Source organism: Bufo gargarizans, chromosome 4 (genome assembly GCF_014858855.1).
Source record: "Bufo gargarizans isolate SCDJY-AF-19 chromosome 4, ASM1485885v1, whole genome shotgun sequence".
Classification (NCBI taxonomy): domain Eukaryota; kingdom Metazoa; phylum Chordata; class Amphibia; order Anura; family Bufonidae; genus Bufo; species Bufo gargarizans.
The window spans coordinates 194,920,343-194,943,923 of record NC_058083.1 but is presented as its reverse complement, the minus strand read 5'-3'; the positions used below and the strand labels follow the sequence as shown (position 1 = coordinate 194,943,923).

Genomic DNA, 23,581 nt, shown 5'->3' with positions numbered 1-23,581 from the left:
ACTCTGCCGTTTACAGAAACACCCCATATGTGGTCGTACACTACTGTACGGCCACACGGCGGGGCGTAGAGAAAAAGGAGCACCATGTGGTTTTTGGAGGGCTGATTTTTATGGACCGGTTTACTAACACCGTGTCCTGTTTCAACCCCCCTGATGCACCCCTGGAGTAGAAACTCCCTAAAAGTGACTGCATTTTGGAAACTACGGGATAAGGTGGCGTTTTTTGGGGACTATTTTTAGGGTACAATTCTGAAATTTCATTTCCATTTGCCATTAACTGTTGAGGAACACCTAAAGGGTTAATACAGTTTGTAAAATCAGTTTTGAATACCTTGATTGGTGTAGTTTCTTAGATGGGGTCTCTTTTAGGGAGTTTTTACTCTAGGGGGGCTTCAAAAGGCACATGGTGTCATTAAAAAAGGCCATCAAAATCGGCCTTCCAGAAACCATGTCGGTCCTTTCCTTTTGCGGCCTCCCTTTTACTGATACAGCAGTTTATGACCACAAATGTGGTGTTTCTGTAAACTGCAGTATCATGGTAATAAATATTAAGTTTTGTTTGGTTGTTAACCCTTGCTTTGTTACTGGAAAAAACTGATTGAAATGTTAATCTGGGGGGGTTAGGTAATGGGGTATTTTTATAGAGGAGAGTCTTACAGACGCGGCGATACCTAATAACTATTTTTTTTTGTATCTCTAAAGTCTAAGAGTCATTTTTTTGTTAGTTTTTTAGCCGATTATCTCATGTGGGGGCTAATTTTTTGCGGGATGAGAGGATGGTTTTATTGGCACTATTTTGGGGGCTATATGACTTTTTGATCGCTTGCTATTAAACTTTTTGTTATGTAAGGTGACCCAAAAAATCTTTTTTTGCACCTTTATTTTTTTGGGGGACTGTGTTAATCTTGGGGGTTGGGTCATGGGGTATTTTTATAGCGGAGATTATTACCGGCGCTGAGATACCTAATTTGTATACTTTTAATAAATTATTTTAGTTTTTACAATTTTTTGGGGTGTCTCAAGTCTGAGAACCATTTTTTTTTATCCGATGTTAGTGGCTAAATTGGGATATAAATTTAGTACTCCATGGAAGTGTGATACTCCCTGAAGCAACTAATAATGCAGAGGCTCGGATGATCTGGGTACGTGTCACATTGAGTAGTGGTGTCCTTCTGTATCCCCCTCCTGTGAAACACTCTGCACCTTTTTTGGGTTCGTCCCTTCTTTCCAGTATGGGGGACCACACCTGGAAAGTGTTGGCCAGTGACGAGCCGGGCGCCTCCAGTTCCCAAGGTACTCCGGCCTGCTTTTTCCCAGTCTGAAAAGATCAGGGCCTTGAGGACCGCCTCATAGAACTGAAGGAATGTCCCTGTGTTGCCAGCGCTCCAGGACAGCACAAAAGAGTTGTACATGGCAACCTGCACCAAGTAGACCGCAACTTTTTTGTACCATGCCCGGGTTTTGCGCATGGCATTATATGGCTTGAGGACTTGATCAGAGAGATCAACTCCTCCCATATACCGATTGTAGTCGACGATGCAATCTGGCTTTAGGACCGTTGCCGCGGTACCTCGCACAGGGACAGGGGTGATGCCGTTACCATGAATTGTGGACAGTACAAGGACATCCCTCTTGTCCTTATACCTGACCAGCAAGAGGTTTCCAGTGGTAAGGGAACGGGTCTCACCCCTGGGGATAGGTACCTGAAGGGGGAGGGTAGGCCGCGTTGATTTTTCTGCACGGTCCCACAAGCAGACGTGGATCTGGCGGCAAGGGACTGGAACAAGGGGATACTAGTATAAAAGTTATCCACGTAAAGGTGGTAACCCTTATTTAGCAGTGGGTGCATAAGGTCCCACACAAGTTTCCCGCTAACACCCAGAGTGGGGGGACATTCTGGGGGTTGAATATGGGAATCTTGCCCCTCGTATACACAAAACTTGTAAGTGTACCCTGAGGTACTCTCACAAAGTTTGTATAGCTTCACACTATACTTCGCCCGCTTGGAGGGAACATACTGGCCGAAAATGAGTCTCCCCTTGAACGCAATGAGAGACTCATCAACCGCTACTTCCATTCCAGGTACATAGGCCTGTACATATTTGGCCCTAAAGTGATCGATGACCAGCCGTATCTTATACAGACGGTCATGGGCAGGATACCCTCGGGGGTGGGGGTCAAAATGCTGCATTATCTGAATAATGCAAACATTTCCAGATGGCCTCAAATCGGGAGCGTGTCATGGCCGTACTGTAAAGTGGGGTCTGGTAGAGGACGTCCCCACTCCAGTAATGCCTGACACTGGGTTTCTTGACCAGGCCCATATGCAGCACGAGGCCCCAAAATGTCCTCATCTCGGCTGCACTGACCGGCGTCCAGCCACCGGGCCTAGCCAAAAAGGAGCCCGGGTGTTGAGCAACGAACTATTGGGCGTACAAGTTCGTCTGCTCCACCATTAGATTTGCCAGTTGGTCACTGAAAAAATGACAAAAAAAGTAATATTCAGTGAAGCCCACTGTGGAAATCTGGATTCCTGATTGGCCTACAAAATCAGGAATCGCGGGCTTATATCGCTCTGGGGTACACCAGACAAGTTCACCGGCAGAGGGCTCCGGTGGATTTAACTGGTGGGCCGGAAAACTCGTACGAGCCCCAGAGCTGCTCGTACTAGGGTGGGCCACAGGGTCCCTAACATGGCGATTCCCTTGCTCCATCGCCTTGGGGGCTCATCATCATCGCTAGATGATGAGGAGGACGCGGATGAAAACAGGAAAGTGGGGTCATCCTCGTCCTCACTGGGACTCTCGGACTCGGAGGCAAGCTGGGCGTGTGCCTCCTCGGCCAAGAATGTCCGGCGGGCCATAGGGGAGTGTGTGTCTGCGTGTGTATGTGGGTGCATGTAAATCTTTATTTGGTGTGTGTGTGTGTGGGGGCTCGGGTTTTCGCGAACTCGCCCCAAAAAATAAATAAGAAAAGGCTAACTAAAAAAAGTGCAAAAAAGTGAAAAAAAATATTCTAAACGGCTGATCAACCGTCCAAAGTTGATCAGTGTTGGGGTGTGCGATGCGCTAACAGTGGCCGAACTCTAAGAGTGCCGGCCACAGTCAGCGTACACAAAAAATAAAAATCCTGCACCCCAAAAAAGTTGGGGGGGGGGGGCAAGCGGCAGCACCCCTGGGGGTTCTAGGGTCACACTGCTGTGCTGTGGACCCCAGACACTCTACTTAGGGTGATGCAATAAAAGTTTTTATCAAACTAACTTTCCCTTTATTATCCCTGCCTAGCCCAACCTTTCCCTATACTTTCCCTAAGTACCTGCTAATCAGATGGGGGGTGCTGGGGCACAGATCGGGTCCTGGTGGGCAAGGGGCACAGATGGGGTGATGCTGGCACAGATCGACGACGTGCAGGCAGCTCTCCTCTCTCCTCCGGCTCCGGGACACAAAAGGAGGAGGAGAGGAGCGCTGGCAACATTTGAATCTCCCGCCGGCCCGCCCACCAACCAATCAGAGGAGATCCTAGCGCATCTAGCCAAGGTGCCTTCTCATTGATTTGAGCACGCACCGGGTTCCGATCATCGCCTGCCGGGTGGCGGTGAACAGAACCATACATGACGTACCGGTACTTCATGTGTCCTTAACCTCTTAAGGACATAGGGCGTACAGGTACGCCCTTGTGCCCTGGTACTTAAGGACACAGGGCGTACATGTACGCCCTGTGCATTTTCGATCACCGCCGCACGGCGGGCGGTGATCGGAACCCCGTGCCTGCTCAAATCATTGAGCAGGCACTTGGAGCAAATGCGCCGGGGGGTCCGGTGACCCCCCCATGTATGCGATCGCAGAAAACCGCAGGTCAATTCAGACCTGCGGTTTTCTGCGTTTCCGGGTTATTCGGGTCTTTGAAGTCCCGATAACCCGGAGCAGGATGGTGATGGTGGTGTGATTTCACCCCACCAATCACCATCCAGCGATCCTGAGTGGTGATGGTGACATCACCACTCAGGATCGCTTTCTGATTGGTCTGTGGGCGGTCCGGCGGCAGATTCAAAAGAGGCAGGCGCTCCTCTCCTCCTCCTTTTGTGTTCCGGAGCCGGAGGAGAGAGGAGCTGCCTGCACGTGTCTGCCACCGCTGCCTGCACCCCGATCTGTGCCCCCCAGGACCCGATCTGTGCCCCCCAGGACCCGATCTGTGCCCCCCAGGACCCCATCAGGTACATAGGGACAGCTAGGGAAAGTTTGGTTTAGGCAGGGAAAAAAAAGGGAAAGTTAGTTTTTGAACTTTGATTGCATCACCCTAAGTTAGGGTGTCTGGGGTCCACAGCACAGCTGTGTGACCCTAGACCCCCCAGGGGTGCTGCCACTTGCCCCCCCCCCCCTGCCCCCCCCCCACCTTTTTTGGGGTGCATTTTTTTTTTTTTCGTGTACGCTGACTGTGGCCGGCACTTAGTGTCCGGCCACTGTTAGTGCATCGCACACCCCACCGCTGATCAACTTCGGACGGTTGATCAGCGGTTTTGAATTTTTTTCCCCACATTTTTTGCCCTTTTTTTTAGTTAGTTTATTTTATTTTTTTTCTGTTAGTTTTAGGGTGAGTTCGTGAACACCCGTGCCCCCACACACACGCACACAAAATAAAGAGTTACACACACGCACATATACACGCAGACACACACTCCCCTATGGCCCGCCGGACGTTCTCGGCCGAGGAGGCATACGCCCAGATTGCCTCTGACTCCGAGAGTCCCAGTGAGGATGAGGATGACCCCACATTCCTGTTGTCATCCGCATCCTCCTCATCATCTAGCGATGATGATGAGCCCCCAAGGCGGCGGAGACGCCGCCAGGCGGAGCAAGGGGACCGCCATGTTAGGGACCCTGTGGCCCACACTAGTACGAGCAGCTCTGGGGCTCGTACTGGTTTCCCGGCCCACCAGTTAAATCCACCGGAGCCCCCTGCCGGTGAACTTGTCTGGTGTAGCCCAGAGCGATACGAGCCTGTGATTCCTGATTTTGTAGGCCAATCAGGAATCCAGATTTCCACAGTGGGCTACACTGAATATGACTTTTTTTGTCATTTTTTCAGTGACCCACTGGTAAATCTGATGGTGGAGCAGACGAATCTGTACGCCCAACAGTTCGTCGCTCAACACCCGGGCTCCTTTTTGGCCAGGCCCGGTGGCTGGACGCCGGTCAGTGCAGCCGAAATGAGGACATTTTGGGGCCTCGTGCTGCATATGGGCCTGGTCAAAAAACCCAGTGTCAGGCTGTACTGGAGTGGGGACGTCCTATACCAGGCCCCACTTTACAGTACAGCCATGACACGCTCCCGGTTTGAGGCCATCCGGAAATGTCTGCATTATTCCGATAATGCAGCATGTCCCCCCCGAGGTGATCCTGCCCATGACCGTCTGTACAAGATACGGCCGGTCATCGATCACTTTGGGGCCAAATTCATGGAGGCCTATGTACCTGGAAGAGAGGTCGCGGTTGATGAGTCTCTCATTGCGTTCAAGGGGAGACTCATTTTCCGCCAGTATGTGCCCTCCAAGCGGGCGAGGTATGGCGTGAAGCTATACAAAATTTGTGAGAGTACCTCAGGGTACACTTACAAATTTCGTGTGTACGAGGGGCGAGATTCCCGGATTCAACCCCCAGAATGTCCCCCCACTCTGGGTGTTACCGGGAAACTTGTGTGGGACCTTATGTACCCACTGCTGGATAAGGGTTACCACCTTTACGTGGATAACTTTTATACCAGTATCCCCTTGTTCCAGTCCCTTGCCGCCAGATCCACGTCCGCTTGTGGGACCGTGCGGAAAAATCAACGCGGCCTCCCTGCCCACCCCCTCCAGGTACCTATCCCCAGGGGTGAGACCCGTGCCCTTACCACTGGAAACCTGTTGCTGGTCAGGTATAAGGACAAGAGGGATGTCCTTATGCTGTCCACAATTCATGGTAACGGCATCACCCCTGTCCCTGTGCGAGGTACCGCGGCAACGGTCCTCAAGCCCGATTGTATCGTCGCTTACAATCGGTATATGGGAGGAGTTGATCTCTCTGATCAAGTCCTCAAGCCATATAACGCCATGCGCAAAACCCGGGCATGGTACAAAAAAGTTGCGGTCTACTTGGTGCAGGTTGCCATGTACAACTCTTTTGTACTATCCCGAAGCGCTGGCAGCACAGGGACATTCCTCCAGTTCTATGAGGCAGTCCTCAAGGCCCTGATCTTTTCGGACCGGGAAAGAGCAGGCCGGAGTACCTCGGGAACTGTAGGTGCCCGGATCGTCCCTGGCCAACACTTTCCAGGTGTGGTCCCCCATACTGGAAAGAAGGGACGAACCCAAAAAAAGTGCAGAGTGTGTCGCAGGAGGGGGATACGGAAGGACACAACTACTCAGTGCGACACTTGCCCCGATCATCCGGGCCTCTGCATTGACGGTTGCTTCAGGGAGTATCACACTTCCATGGAGTACTAAATTTATATCCCAATTTAGCACTGACATCGGATAAAAAAAACTGGTTCTCAGACTTGAGACACCCAAAAAAAACTAAAATAATTTATTAAAAGTAGACATATTAGGTATCGCCGCGTTGGTAATAATCTCCTCTATAAAACTACCCCATGACCTAACCCCCCAGATTAACACGGTCAAGGAAAAAAAAAAAAAAAAAGGTGCAAAAAAAGGTTTTTTTTGTCACCTTACATAATAAAAAGTTTAATAGCAAGCGATCAAAAAGTCATATAGCCCCCCAAAAAGTGCCAATAAAGCCGTCCACTCATCCCACAAAAAATGAGCCCCCACATGAGATAATTGGATAATTTTTTTTTTTACAAAAATGACCCTTAGACTTTAGAGATACCCCCAAAAAAATTTGAATCAAAAAAGATAATATAGTCTAAAACCAAAATAATTGTAAAAAAAGTTGACTTATCAGGTATTGCCGCGTCCGTAAGAATCTCCTCTATAAAAATACCCCATGACCCAACCCCCCAGATTAACACGGTCAAAAAAAAAAAAAAATAGGTGCAAAAAAATAATTTTTTTGTCACCTTACATAACAAAAAGTTTAATAGCAAGCGATAAAAAAGTCATATAGCCCCCAAAATAGTGCCAATAAAACCGTCCGCTCATCCCGCAAAAAATGAGTCCCCACATGAGATAATTGGATAAAAAAAAAAAAAAAAATGACCCTTAGACTTTAGAGATACCCAAAAAAAGATTTGTATCAAAAAAGATAATATAGTCAAAAACCTAAATAATTGTAAAAAAAAAGTAGACTTATTAGGTATTGCCGCGTCCGTAAAAATCTCCTCTATAAAAATATCCCATTACCTAACCCCCCAGATTAACACAGTAAAAAAAAAAAAAAAAAAACAGTGCCAAAACCGCTATTTTTGGCACTTTTCCATTTCAATCAGTTTTTTCCAGTAATAAAACAAGGGTTAACAACCAAACAAAACTTAATATTTATTACCCTGATACTGCAGTTCACAGAAACACCACATTTGTGGTCGTAAACTGCTGTATCAGTAAAAGGGAGGCCGCAAAAGGAAAGGACCGACATGGTTTCTGGAAGGCCGATTTTGATGGCCTTTTTTATTGACACCATGTCCCTTTTGAAGCCCCCCTGATGTACCCTAGAGTAAAAACTCCCCAAAACTGACCCCATCTAAGAAACTACACCCCTCAAGGTATTCAAAACTGATTATACAAACTTCATTAACCCTTTAGGTGTTCCTCAACAGTTAATGGCAAATGGAGATGAAATTTCAGAATTTCAATTTTTGGTAACCTTGCGTCACAAAAATGTAATATAGAGCAACCAAAAATCATATTTACCCTAAAAATAGTCCCCAAAAAAATGCCACCTTATCCCGTAGTTTCCAAAATGGGGTCACTTTTAGGGAGTTTCTACTCTAGGGGTGCATCAGGGGTCTTCAAATGGGACATGGTGTAAATAAACCAGTCCATAAAAATCAGCCCGCCAAAAACCAAACGGCGCACCTTTCCCTCTACGCCCCGCTGTGTGGCCGTACAGTAGTTTACGGCCACATATTGGGTGTTTCTGTAAACGGCAGAGTCAGGGCAATAAAGATACAGTCTTGTTTGGCTGTTAACCCTTGATTTGTTAGTGGAAAAAATGGGTTAAAATGGAAAATTAGACAAAAAAATGAAATTTGCTAATTTCATCCCCATTTGCCAATAACTCTTGCGCAACACCTAAAGGGTTAACGACGAATGTAAAATCAGTTTTGAATACCTTGAGGGGTGTAGTTTCTTAGATGGGGTCACTTTTAGGGAGTTTCTACTCTAGGGGTGCATCAGGGGTCTTCAAATGGGACATGGTGTAAATAAACCAGTCCATAAAAATCAGCCCTCCAAAAACCAAACGGCGCACCTTTCCCTCTACGCCCCGCTGTGTGGCCGTACAGTAGTTTACGGCCACATATTGGGTGTTTCTATAAACGGCAGAGTCAGGGCAATAAAGATACAGTCTTGTTTGGCTGTTAACCCTTGATTTGTTAGTGGAAAAAATGGGTTAAAATGGAAAATTAGACAAAAAAATGAAATTTGCTAATTTCATCCCCATTTGCCAATAACTCTTGTGCAACACCTAAAGGGTTAACGACGTAAGTAAAATCAGTTTTGAATACCTTGAGGGGTGTATTTTCTTAGATGGGGTCACTTTTAGGGAGTTTCTACTCTAGGGGTGCATCAGGGGTCTTCAAATGGGACATGGTGTAAATAAACCAGTCCATAAAAATCAGCCCTCCAAAAACCAAACGGCGCACCTTTCACTCTATGCCCCGCTGTGTGGCCGTACAGTAGTTTACGGCCACATATTGGGTGTTTCTGTAAACGGCAGAGTCAGGGTAATAAAGATACAGTCTTGTTTGGCTGTTAACCCTTGCTTTGTTAGTGGAAAAAATGGGTTAAAATAAAAAATTTGACAAAAAAAAGAAATTCTCAAATTTCATCCCCATTTGCCAATAACTCTTGTGCAACACCTAAAGGGTTAACAACGTATGTAAAATCAGTTTTGAATACCTTGAGGGGTGTAGTTTCTTAGATGGGGTCATTTTTGGGTGGTTTCTATTATGTAAGCCTCGCAAAGTGACTTCAGACCTGAACTGGTCCCTAAAAATGTCGTTTTTGTAAATTGCTGAAAAATTTCAAGATTTGCTTCTAAACTTCTAAGCCTTATAACATCCCCAAAAAATAAAATATCATTCCCAAAACAATTCAAACATAAAGTAGACATATGGGGAATGTAAAGTCATCACAATTTTTGGGGGTATTACTATGTATTACAGAAGTAGAGAAACTGAAACTTTGAAATTTGCTAATTTTTCCAAAAATTTGTTAAATTAGGTATTTTTTGGTGCAAAAAAAAATATTTTTTTGACTTAATTTCACCAGTGTCATGAAGTACAATATGTGACGAAAAAACAATCTCAGAACGGCCTGGATAAGTCAAAGCGTTTTAAAGTTATCAGCACTTAAAGTGACACTGGTCAGATTTGCAAAAAATGGCCTGGTCCTAAGGTGTAAAAAGGCTGTGTCCTTAAGGGGTTAAGTACCACGGCAACATGACGTACCGGTACGTCATTTGTCCTGAAGAGGTTAAAAAGCCATGCTGATGCTGTGTTATAAGGTTATAATCAAGTGTTTCTGACAGTTTATAATACAATTCAGTGGTTTGTACCATTTAGTGGCCAACTGAAAAGATGGCAAACTATTTGGTAGGTGGCTGGGATCAAAGGGAGGCACACAGGCTGGCTCTTTTTCCTATAATGTGCAAGCACAGCCACTGCTGCTGGATTGCATGGTGGTCCCAACCATGGAAACACGTCTTGTATAATGAGATGGAAAAATGAATCCAGCCAGCAAAGGAGGCAATATGGATAATAACAATACATTAGTAAGTGCCTTGTAATAACTTTCTCTACATGATAAATGTCATTTGCAAATTTGCTTTATCAGGCATAAGATAAAAATCCGACTTTCGCTGCTCTCCTCTTAAGGCCTCTTGCACACGACCATATGTATTTTGCGGTCCGCAAAAAACGCATCCGCAAAAAATACGGATGACGTCCGTGTGCATTCCGTATTTTGCCGAACGGAACAGCTGGCCCCTAATAGAACAGTACTATCCTTGTTATGCGGACAATAATAGGACAAGTTCTATCCTTTAGCGGAACAGAAATACGTAAACCGAATGCACACTGAGAACATTCCCTTTTTTTGGCGGAACTATTGAAATGAATGGTTCCGCATACGGACCGCAAACGGAAACCTCAATAACGGAACGGAAAGGGAAATAAAATATGTTCGTGTTCAAGAGGCCTAAGGAGCAGTCAGGAAATGTTTTTCCAGTACTTGCTAGTAAGCTTGTATTGTTCCCTGCTGCTCTCAGTCAGATCATCGCTCACATCTCCTGCAATCCTGTAAAGAAAGCCAGATACCAGCACAGTTCAGACTTGCACTAGACCAGGGATGAGCAACCTTCGGCACTCCAGCTGTGGTGAAACTACAACTCCCATCATGCACACTTGCTTGGCTGTTCTCAGAACTCCCATAGAAGGGAATGGAGCATGCTGGGATTTGTAGTTTCACAACAACTGGAGTGCTGGAGGTTGCCGTCCCCTGCTCTAGACGCTGCTCAGTTTTTGGCATATATCTGTTGCATATTCAGTCACAAAAGGGATTTGCAGGCGAATTTACTACTTCTTCCATGCCAGTTCTAAGAAGAAGGGGAGTGGTGTGGGCAGGGAAGGGGCCAGCGGATAATCCCTGACAAGCAGAGCAGAGAGGAGGCTGAGGCAGCTCTTTACCTCCGTGTTGTGAAGTAACTTGTCCTCCTGTGTGATTAGGACCGGTTTTGTGTACTAATAGGACGGCGGCCATTTTATTTCTCCTAATGATTGCCCCCCAGACAAAACATTCCATTATAACTAATGAAAGATATTTGGGAATATATTTATAATAAAGTAATATTTATGTATTTTCATTGTCTTCATTCTGGGAGACCCCCTTTAAGACTATTGCACTGCTGTTGCACGCCCTCCAAACCTCCGCTGTATGTGTCTGTATAATATCGTCTTGAGCAGCAGGCCGGTTAAATGCATGTAAAACAAGCTTTTCTTATTTACCTGCAGTTGACTCCACGAGGCCAATGTTTATCGAGAGTAATTGGAATGAATGGCAATTGGGGTTTCAGTAATTATGTTGCACGCGCAGTTTGGCAGTTGTGACTGTTCACATTCGCAGCCAGCTGGCTAACCTCATCTTGTTGTCATTAGATGTCTCCTCCCATGACTAGTAACTATGTATTTCCAGGGCCAGCTGGCTCTTCTCCATGATTGATGGCACTGTATTTGTGTAAAGAAATCATATTCGTATAGGAACAATACATTCATATTGTAAACACAGTAAATAGATTTGGCTTTTTTTACAGCGCCCCCTAGCTGGATAGGGTGGTTTTACCGTGTTCCAAAAGAGGGTTAATTGGTACATGAATAAAACGAGGCCTCTTCCCCATGACATAATATGGACAGATGCCTTTCTGCCTGAAAAGTGTATTGTGAATAATTGTGATCACGTCAGGTCACTGGAGGTCTTCATGTGAGATCTGTATGCTTGTATCATTGTGCTGGTCTCTACCATTACTTTCCTGACTCAGGTGGTGGGGGCATTGTGATTTTCATCATGTCATGAGTGGGTGGCGGAGATGTTGGGGGAGGAGCCGTTCACCCCCCACCAGTTTCCAAGGCTAGAAAGTGCACTCATAAATAACATTTATTTCTGCACTTTTGATTAGCAAGAAAGGGACTGAAATGCGTTACAATTATAGCTGTCACATCCTAATATCTTAATGCACAGTAATAATTCAGCAACATTCAGGGACCCGTGTGTGTCATTCATATTTATATTTCTGTTATGAGTAAAAGGCATAGTTTTTTCGTATTTAACCTCTTACTGGAAGGAAGGGACCTTGAGTTGACTTAAGTAGGTAATTTCAAGCTTTTATTTTAGTTTTGTTTCCTGTTATCTCCAATGGTATATAAAAAGTAAAAGCTTGTATCTATCCTCATACTAGTTCTAATGATGGAAAGTGCATTTCTATATACTGTACACACCACTGAAGGACAGCTAAAACCTAATAGATACCATGTAGATACTATAACAGGAGTAGGCAGTCACTAAAAGTCTGCCGAGTGCAGATTCCATTTATGTTATGTTTGTTATGGGTAAAACTTAAAGAGCACTTGTCACTGAAACAGGCTTCCTTAAAGGGAACCTGTCACCAGGATTTTGTGTATAGAGCTGAGGACATGGGCTGCTAGATCACCGCTAGCACATCTGCAATACCCAGTCCCCATAGCTCTGTGTGCTTTTATTGTGTCAAAAAAACGATTTGATACATATGCAAATTAACCTGAGATGAGTCCTGTCCCTGACTCATCTCACATATAGGACTCATCTCAGGTTAATTTGCATATGTATCAAATCGTTTTTTTGACACATTAAAAGCACACAGAGCTATGGGGACTGGGTATTGCGGATGTGCTAGCGGCCATCTAGCAGCCCATGTCCTCAGCTCTATACACAAAATCCCGGTGACAGGTTCCCTTTAAGGGGGTTGTCCAACCAAGAATTAAAGCTAAGCAAAGGCTGAGTCTGTGTGTAAAATAATAAGTCACTAACCTAATGAAGGTCCCTCTGATCCAGCACCTTAGCTCCTGCCCCCACTCATGTGAACTATGCATTTAATCACTGGTCTAGTGTGCAAGAATAGCACGTCAGTGCAGAGGCTTATCACTTATGTGCTGTTCTTATATACAGTCAGGTCCATATATTGGACATCGACACAATTCTAACATTTTTGGCTCTATACACCACCACAATGGATTTGAAATTAAACGAACAAGATGTGCTTTAACTGCAGACTGTCAGGTTTAATTTGAGGGTATTTACATCCAAATCAGGTGAACGGTGTAGGAATTACAACAGTTTGCATATGTGCCTCCCATTTGTTAAGGAACCAATCGCCAGGTGTGTGTTATTCCCTCATTATCCCAATTACAATGAGCAGATAAAAGGTCCAGAGTTAATTTCAAGTGCACTTTTTGCATTTGGAATCTGTTGCTATCAAATCTCAAGATGGGATCCAAAGAGCTGTCACTATCAGTGAAGCAATCCATCATTAGGCTGAAAAAACACAACAAACCCATCAGAGAGATAGCAAAAACATTAGGCCTGGCCAAAACAACTGTTTGAAACATTCTTAAAAAGAAGGAACGCATCTGTGAGCTCAGCAACACCAAAAGACCCAGAAGACCACAGAAAACAACTGTGGTGGATGACCGAAGAATTCTTTCCCTGGTGAAGAAAACACCCTTCACAACATTTGGCCAGATCAAGAACACTCTCCAGGAGGTAGGTGTAGGATTGTTGCGGGTATCGAAATTTCGATACCCAATCAATACTTTTGTCTATACTACATTTATTCTATACTAGCCTGCGCTGCTGCGCAGTCTAGTATCTCTGAACATGAGCGCACTGCTGTGAGCGCGCTCATGTTACCTCAGCAGCACAGGGGAGAAGGAAGCGGTCTTTCCCTCCCCCATGTGCTGCCGCTGCCAATGGGGAGAGAGGTGCGGAGGAGGGGAGGTCGCACTGCACCACCAATGATAGGAGGACCTTTTTTATGGGTTCGGACTTAGTTAAGTTACCAGGCTACACAGAGCAGCGCCCAGGGATCTCCCTGCACCTACTATTATTCCTGGGTGCCGCTCCGTTTGCCCGCTGTGCCCCCATTACTGTCTCCTGCTCCGCATGCCAATTACTACTATCAGAGCGATGGGGAAGAGACATCAGCTTCTCTCCTGTGCGTTTCTTCTCGGAACGCCCAGGAGTAAAGCTGATGTCTTTGCCCCATCGCTCCGATAGTAGTAATTAGCATACGGAGCAGGAGACGGTAACTGGGGCACAGCGGACGAACGGAACAGCACCCAGGAATAATAGGTGCAGGGAGATCCCTGGGCGCCGCTCTATGTAGCCTGCTACTTAAATACTTGACCCACATCTTTAACACATACAGGAGGCAGGTGCCAACAGCAAAATCACATAGCCGGCACCCTGCCTTTGACAGGGAGCTGCGATCAGCCGCAGTTAACCCCTCAGGTGCCGCACCTGAGGGGTTAACTGCCGCTGATTTGCTGCCAGTACCTGCCTCCTGTATTAAAGGTTAATTATCATTGGTGGCGCAGTGCGCCCGCCCCCTCTCAGCCCCCCCAGTATTAAAATCATTGGTGGCTCAGTGTGGTAGTGGGCACAGGGTTCCCTCCCCTCCTCTTCATTGGTGGCAGTGGCAGCTTCTGATCGGAGCCCCAGCAGTGTAAGCCTGGGGCTGCGATCAGTTACCATGGCAGCCAGAATGCTACTGAAGCCCTGGCTGCCATAGTCGGCTCCCTGCTGCTGTCTGCACAGAGCAGCAGGGACAGTGTGAGGTCCTAATTACCCTGATAGATCAGGGTGAATAGGACAAGGGATGAAAAAATCCCAAGTTCTAGCCCCTAAGGGGGGAAATGGTTATTAAATAAAAAGTTTAAAAATAAATAAATAAAAAATATTAAGTATAAATTACATATTAAATATATAAACAATGAATAAATAAGCATATCACATATCGCCATGTCCACAAAGTCCAAACTATTAAAATAGAAAAAAAATCTATGCGGTGAACGCTGGAACAGAAATTTTTTATAAAAACTGTGCGATTCGCCATTTTAAAAAAATGAGTGCACATGTTTTTTTGGGGTTTATTTTTTTCGCGTGGTATCGAATGGTATCGAGTATCGCAATACTTTTTAATGGTATCGAAATCTAATCAAAAATTTGGTATTGCAACAACTCTAGGTAGGTGTATGTGTGTCAAAGTCAACAATCAAGAGAAGACTTCACCAGAGTGAATACAGAGGGTTCACCACAAGATGTAAACCATTGGTGAGCCTCAAAAACTGGAAGGCCAGATAAGAGTTTGCCAAACGTCATCTAAAAGCCTTCACAGTTCTGGAACAACATCCTATGGATAGACAGATGAGACCAATATCAACTTGTACCAGAGAGATGGGAAGAGAAGAGTATGGAAAATGAAAGGACCTGCTCATGATCCTAAGCATACCACCTCATCAGTGAAGCATGGTAGTGATAGTGTCATGGCGTGGGCATGTATGGCTGCCAATGGAACTGGTTCTCTTGTATTTATTGATGATGTGACTGCTGATAAAAGCAGCAGGATGAATTCTGAAGTGTTTTGGGCAATATTATCTGCTCATATTCAGCCAAATGCTTCAGAACTCGTTGGACGGCGCTTCACAGTGCAGATGGACAATGACCCAAAGCATACTGCAAAAGCAACCAAAACGTTTAAGGGAAAGGAGTGGAATATTATGCAATGGCCAAGTCAACCACCTGACCTAAATCCTATTGAGAAGACAAAACTGAAGGGAAAATGCCCCAAGAACAAGCAGGAACTGAAGACAGTTGCAGTAGAGGCCTGGCAGAGCATCACCAGGGATGAAACCCAGCGTCTGGTGATGTCTATGCGTTCCAGACTTCAGGCTGTAATTGACTGTAAAGGATTTGCAACCAAGTATTAAAAATTGAAAGTTGGATTTATGATTATTATTCTGTCCCATTACTTTTGATCCCTTAACAAGTGGGAGGCACATATGCAAACTGTTGTAATTCCTACACCGTTCACCTGATTTGGATGTAAATACCCTCAAATTAAAGCTGACCGTCTGCAGTTAAATCACATCTTGTTTGTTTAATTTAAAATCCATTGTGGTGGTGTATAGAGGTAAAAATTGTAGAATTGTGTCAGTGTCCCAATATTTATGGACCTGACTGTACAGCGGTGTCCGGGTTGGACATTTGTCACGCACAGCAGAGGCGAGGGCTGTGGAGCAGCTCATAGACTGAGCCTAAAGCACTGTATCCTGTCTCTCCGCCCCAGGTGCACTTGCAGGACCGACACCTGTGGGATTAATTTTTTCAGCACTACGTTGATTAAAAATAAAAACAAAGAGGTAATTTATAAAAAAAAATATACACCACTTTTTGGCTTATTTAAGGTGCAGATTTTGTTGCAAAGGTGTTTTGTGGCAAAACCAGCACCTTTTTCCCTGTGTACGACACTTATGCCTCTTTAATCGAGTGCTGAGAAAAGTGGACGGAGATGAGGGCGGAGCAGCAGGCCTGTCTCATTCATTTTCTATGCCTGTTTTTGTCATAGAAAATTACTTAAATCTACGCAAGCAAAGGAGCTGGCGCAGATTTAATCTTGTCGAACGGCCCCCGGATTATCCGCCAAAGTTATGTAGAGGCCGGCGCCTCCTCATAACTAAAGAGTTTCAAGCTACAGCGGACTAGGCCTAAGACCGGGGTCTAAATCGCCAGTCTTGGTAAATGTCTCCCACAGTGTGTTATCACCTCCTGTTCTTATCTGTTTCTGTTAGCGGTTTTACATCAATAAAACAAATGACATACTCCCTTTAAAGTAACATTATGTGCTAATTCACACATCAGTGCTTTGGTCAGTGTTTCCCACCAGTATTACCAAAACCAGGAGTGGTATAATGGGAAGATTGGCACCTGTGATTTTGACCCACACTTCGATTTGGCTCACAATCACTAATGCAAATCACTGACTAAACACTGATATGTGAACTAGGCCTTAGCAATAAAAATAAAAAAAAGATTATCCCAGCACTTCTCCCATTAATCCCTTGCTTTCTTTTGATCCTATTTTTAGCATACTACAATTAATACCGTAAAATAGATATTAAACAATCTTCTCTCTGTGTCCGAGGAGATCAGGTACCTCCACCACCTCCTCCTCACTGTCCTGTGTAAGACAGCTGGCTGGAGGAGTTGCCTCTCTGCTGTGCCCTGTATGCTTTCAGATACAAATACTATATCACTAAGGGCTCATGCACACGACTGTTGTTGTTTTACTGTCCGTTTTTCACGGATCCATTGTTCCGTATCTGAGTTTTTTTTCTTTCTCTGACTTAAGTCCTCTTCCGTTCCGTTATTCCACAAAACCTATCCGTATGGTTTCTGTATGCAATACGTTTTTTGCGGATCAGAAACAGTAACTTATTAATCACCAAACACATGAGCAATATGGGCTGGGCATAGCATTTCATAGCATCGCAACAAGGACAGTAGTGTAATGCAGATGCCACTTCATAGTATATTCATTAAAAACTAGAACTGTGTCCTAGTAAATGCATTTATCAGTGTTGTCTGTTTTCAGGACTCTGCTGCAGAATGATTACAGCTTCTTACGAGATATTAATGTCTGGCCTCCTCTTGTCACTATTGGAATTTGCTGCTCAACTCTTTCAGCTTCCATGAGTAACTTGATAGGAGCCTCCCGTATTCTGTATGCAATGGCAAAGGATGAGCTGTTTGGTAAGTATCCATATGTAGCCTGCCAAGTATATACAATATTCAATATCACTGTAGAATATTCATGTAATAAAAAACAAAACAAAATGCAATCAAATCAACTAACTATACATTCAATACACACTATTCCTAGTCATAGGCCACCTGACCTAGTCGTCTTTTGAAAGAAATGTCATTATATTGTAATGCCTTTTATCAGCCTGCAGCTGGTAGTATGTACTTTACTACCACTAATTTGTCATCTGACAATGTCTTTCAGTAGGTGGTATTAGCAAATAGCTCTTGATATTTTTAAAAAAACTCATTAATCTGCCTTATCCATCTTTTGGCTTTTATTTTTTTCCGCTAATTAAGTGAGTTTATTGCCTTGGTTTGTCATAGTGGGGAAGCTGGTAAAAGAAGAAAACCTGTTATTTGTTGTCTGTCTCCTATCCCAGTGTTGGTTAATATCCAATTTTGCTTCTAGAACTCTGCTTTTCAACAACATTCACAATTAAAATGTCTATAAAAATGAATAACTTTATAAATTGCCCTGGTTTTTGAGCATTCTTGTATGGTTTAATTCATCCAATTCGTACCCAAGTCCGCCAGATCCTTCCTGAAATCTTGGTTTGGCTTGTGTGCACTCTTTCAACATTTATGTTGCATAATGCACTTGAAGAGGTCATACAGGATATTTTATCACGTCTGATATGACAGGTAACAGACGTGCGGCGCAGAGAGGAGGGTACTCTTTCACTAGGGAGAGGGAGGAGTGGTGACCCCTAATTCATCTAAGAATGGCTGCCCTGACATCCCTAGATGGCCTGTTCACCCGTACGCCGATCATGTGCCTCGTCTTTGGCTTACCCTGAAAGAAGCCCTAGGTAGTGAGTAGGGCGATGAGAGCACTATTCCTCCCCACTGACACCTATGTTAACAACAGGGAAAGGACAAACAACACTAAGGGCTGTTTCACACGAGCGGATGCCGTGCGTGACATCCGCTGCGTGAATTACAGCCAAGACCCGATGCGGACAGCAGAAGCACGGAGCATTAACATGATTGATAATGCTCCGTGCCTCTCTGTGATCTCTTTACTACGAAATCACAGTGACAACTTTATCTCACTGTGATTTCGTAGTAAAGAGATCACAGAGAGGCACGGAGTATTATCAATCATGTTAATGCTCAATGCTTCTGCAGTCCGCATCGGGTCTTGGCTGTAATTCATGCAGCGGATGTCACGCACGGCATCCGCTTGTGTGAAACAGCCCTAACACCACATATAATCCCCGAAGCGAGACAACAAACAGGAGAGAACCGGAGATCCGACAACACCAGTTCCAATTGTTCCAACAGCTCCACAGTAGTCATGAGCGGCATAGGCAATATTTGAATTTGTGATATTTCGCAAATTCTTGGCTGAATATTTGCCATAAATTCGCTAATTCAAGAATTTGTGATCTCCAGTCATTGTTTACTTGATTGTGAAAATTAGCAATGTAATATATTTGCGATAAATTTGCGATTAGAATATTCAAAACTATTCGTGAATACGAATACAGTTGCAAGAAAAAGTATGTGAACCCTTTGGAATGATATGGATTTCTGCACAAATTGGTCATAAAATGTGATCTGATCTTCATCTAAGTCACAACAATAGACAATCACAGTCTGCTTAAACTAATAACACACAAAGAATTAAATGTTACTATGTTTTTATTGAACACACCGTGTAAACATTTTCAGTGCAGGTGGAAAAAGTATGTGAACCCTTGGATTTAATAACTGGTTGAACCTCTTTGGCAGCAATAACTTCAACCAAACGTTTCCTGTAGTTGCAGATCAGACGTCCACAACGGTCAGGAGTAATTCTTGACCATTCCTCTTTACAGAACTGTTTCAGTTCAGCAATATTCTTGGGATGTCTGGTGTGAATCGCTTTCTTGAGGTCATGCCACAGCATCTCAATCTGGTTGAGGTCAGAACTCTGACTGGGCCACTCTAGAAGGTGTATTTTCTTCTGGTTAAGCCATTCTGTTGTTCATTTACTTCTACGCCTTGGGTTGTTGTCCTGTTGCAACACCCATCTTCTGTTGAGCTTCAGCTAGTGGACAGATGGCCTTAAGTTCTCCTGCAAAATGTCTTGATGAACTTAGGAATTCATTTTTCCTTTGATGATAGCAATCTGTCCAGGCCCTGACGCAGCAAAGCAGCCCCAAACCATGATGCCAACACCACCATACTTCACAGTTGAGATGAGGTTTTGATGTTGGTGTGCTGTGCCTCTTTTTCTCCACACATAGTGTTGTGTGTTTCTTCCAATCAACTCAACTTTGGTTTCATCTGTCCACAGAATATTTTGCCAGTACTGCTGTGGAACATTCAGGTGCTCTTGGGCAAACTGTAAACGTGCAGCAATGTTTTTTTTTTGGACAGTAGTGGCTTCCTCTGTGGTATCCTCCTCCCATGAAATCTATTCTTGTTTAGTGTTTTACGTATCGTAGATTCGCTAACAGGGATGTTAGCATATGCCAGAGACTTTTGTAATTCTTTAGCTGACACTCTAGGATTCTTCTTCACCTCATTGAGCAGTCTGCGCTGTGCTCTTGCAGTCATCTTTACAGGGCGGCCACTCCTAGGGAGAGTAGCAGCAGTGCTGAACTTTCTCCATTTATAGACAATTTGTCTTACCGTGGACTGATGAACAGCAAGGCTTTTGGAGATACCTTTATAACCCTTTCCAGCTTTATGCAAGTCAACAATTCTTAATCGTAGGTCTTCTGAGAGCTCTTTTGTGCAAGGCATCATTCACATCAGGCAATGCTTCTTGTGAAAAGCAAACCCAGAACTGGTGTGTGTTTTTTATAGGGCAGGGCAGCTGTAACAAACACCTCCAATCTCATCTAATTGATTGGACTACAGTTGGCTGACACCTCACTCCAATTAGCTCTTAGAGATGTCATTAGTCTAGGGGTTCACATACTTTTTCCACCTGCACTGTGAAAGTTTACATGGTGTGTTCAATAAAATCATGGTAACATTTAATTCTAAGTGTGTTATTAGTTTAAGCAGACTGTGATCGTCTATTGTTGTGACTTAGATGAAGATCAGATCACATTTTATGACCAATTTGTGCAGAAATCCATATCATTCCAAAGTGTTCACATACTTTTTCTTGCAACTGTATATAGCATTATATTCTAATTATTGGCAAATTCTCGAAGTGGCGATGTTCGCGATTAAAATTTGCAATTCGAATATTCACGCTCAACACTACTCCACAGCAACTCCAACTCCACCAAAGGTCAGAATAGAAAATCTGGAATGAAGGTCTATATCTGGCAACAAGGGATATATAGTAGCTAGGAGTGGCTGACAGCTGAAAGGAAAAGCTGCAGATTCCTAAATGGGACAAAAGGGATTGCAAATCAAAGCAGAAAAACCTGCGCCGGAATCCATTCCCACAACTAGGTCATGGAGTGATCCCTTGAAACCGAGCGAGTAGCCACCCGCTGCGATGTTCTGACCCCAGGCACAACATGGTCAGCAATAGGTCGTGACACCCTCGTGACATATTTGTTTTTAAATGTCCCCTGTCCAGCAGTACTTGTAAAGAGAACTATACCTGCTCCCATCTGCTCTTTTCAGACTCCATGGCTCCCAGGGTGTCTTCACCAGGCCTCTCGTCCCCATATGTAAATTTTCGGACGGGGTTACTTGTGTTGCTGCAGCCATTAACTGGCCTGAACAGTGACATAACCCAAGCAGCATATGACCCAGCACTGACTTGCTATTTAGGTCAGTCATTGGCTGCATTGGCGCTTGGGACCTTGTCCATGCAGGAAGTTTACAAACGGGGACCATAATTCCGTTGAAGACCAGATGGTGCGGTGGAGAGCAGGTAAGTATAGACAACCTCTTTAAAGAAGCACTCCAGCAAAAATGATTTTTTTCTGTGTACGTATATGCAGCAAGTGATCAGTCCACAGTCAGCCAAATTTCATTTCAGACAAAAAAATCATGACTAATCACCTGTTGAGCTGACTGGGGTTTGATGTTGATGGTTTGGTTAACATTTAATAAAAACTTCAGTTTTATGTGTTTAGCTGTTTTATCTAATGTATAGGACAGTTTAACTGTGTCAATATGAGGTCCTACGTTGCCCTGCTCACTGTTAGCTGAAATTCAGCAACATTTTAAAAACATGATATACGGTAACTAAAAAGTCAGTAAAACCAAGTATTTGCAAAGATACTCAACATTTTATGTAAATTTAAAAGTCTGAAGTGTAGTTTTCCTTTAAGCAAGATATCACATATTTAACCCTCCTATAAATTAGAATCTTTTTGGTGGGGTTGAGGGGCTCTCTCAGCCAAGATTTTCTATTTCAGAAGTGAAAATGAGTTCCCCTCCCTTTTATGAGCAAGATTGATAATAACACAGCAATGCATTTCTACGTCTTCAGACCTCTTGTTCTGATTAGAGTACCCTCACAAAGATTACCTCCAAGAGGTCTTGCTTTGTAGATGTGAGTTTTATTCTTATTCAGCTGCTGAAGAAATTACTTAGATTTGCACAATGCATTCGGGTATACCCAGAAGTGAAATATATGTATGAAATATTTCCTATGGTTCATCATTCTCCTTTTGTCAGGTACACATAAAATACAGAAATTGTCTTCTTAATACTTTTCAGTATGTCGCTGGATGTCAGACTAACCAGAATTGAGAATCGTTGAACTGTATTATTATGCTTTTTTTTGTGATATGTCAGCTATATGCTAAAACCTTATACTATTAGAAAATTTTATTCAGCATGTGCGTTAAAAGGGTTGTTCGAGGGACGTGTCTGCCAGACCTCCCGCATGTCTTGACCTGCTCCCCGCCATGGGATTCCAACTCCTTTGGTCCCCCACAGCTGCTACCTTACTCTGGTCTCTGCTTTTCAACATCCAGCTGGACACAGGTCACGTGGCCACTGTAGCCAAAAACTGGCCCCAACAATGACGGGTCTCCCATGTGTCACATGACCCAAGGACGTGAAGCATGTGGGACACATCAACGCTGCGGCCAGCCATTGATGTGAACCACGGAGACTAGAATGAGGCAGGAGTGGTGGTGGACTGAGTGAGCGGAATCCAGCAGCAGGGAGCAGATAAGTATGCTTCCCTTTGTAGGTCATGCCACGTGTCTCCTGAAGGAGAACAGCCCCTTCAATACATATAGTGAGTGTACCAGTAAATGTACCCATTGTTCTCCTGATAAAATATGTGCAGTTTTACATTGATGGGCACTGCTCTTTAATTTCAACAACTGTATACCAAATGATTCTAATTCACTACAGTTACTAATCCCCAAATATTTCAATGTATAGCTATTTTCCTCATTATTTTGGTACACCTAAACATTTACTGGACAGCAGCTTAAAGGTCCAAATGACGATAACAGCATAAAAGAAACAGGACACTCCCCAAAACGTTTATGACAATGTCATAGAAATGACCCAGTCGCTGGATGGATAAAAAAAAAATACAGAAAGCTAGTCAGTCATTAAAATTTTAACAGTATGGCACTGCCATGCATCTACATAGAGTAGTAGATTCTCAGAAGTTCTGCCTGCCCCGAACAGTGCTAATTTTCTGTAGGACATGCCTGTGTACTGGCCTTCTGGATTAACAGTTTGTCTGTATTGATTCTCTTGGTATTTTGACTGTGGCTAGTTTCTGGATTAACCCCTTGTCTGCTATTTTGTCTGTATTCTGCTCTCCTGGTTTTGACCCTGCTTGTCTACTATTCTTTGTAACTCCTAGTCATTCTGGTAGGTCTGCTTCTAGTGAGCTCACACTATCTTACTCTGCAGATGTAACCCAGGTCCTTAGCAGCCAAGTTCTTGCAGACTTGTGGCAGACCCTGGCGAAGAACCCAGGAGTAGCCTTAGCTTCCAGAGTGGATAAGGACTGGTAGCAGGTTGTGAGTTTGTTAGTTTTGGTTCCAGATGGTTACCATAGTGTTTCCTTGTAAGCATATTTCCTTATAACTTTGTGATCTGGTGATTGTGTTATTCCTAAAGATGACCATACACATAAGATTAAAGTTGGAAAACTAG

General features: G+C 44.1%; 1 protein-coding gene across 1 annotated transcript in view; it reads left to right on the top strand.

Annotated features, from left to right (window-relative positions):
* LOC122933809 (solute carrier family 12 member 9-like) overlaps positions 1-23,581 on the top strand; it is a 315,690-nt gene that overhangs the window by 131,557 nt on the left and 160,552 nt on the right. The window contains exon 7 of the mRNA XM_044288844.1: positions 17,337-17,494. Within this exon, the coding sequence (XP_044144779.1) occupies positions 17,337-17,494 (158 nt within the window). The remainder of the gene's footprint in view (positions 1-17,336; positions 17,495-23,581) is intronic.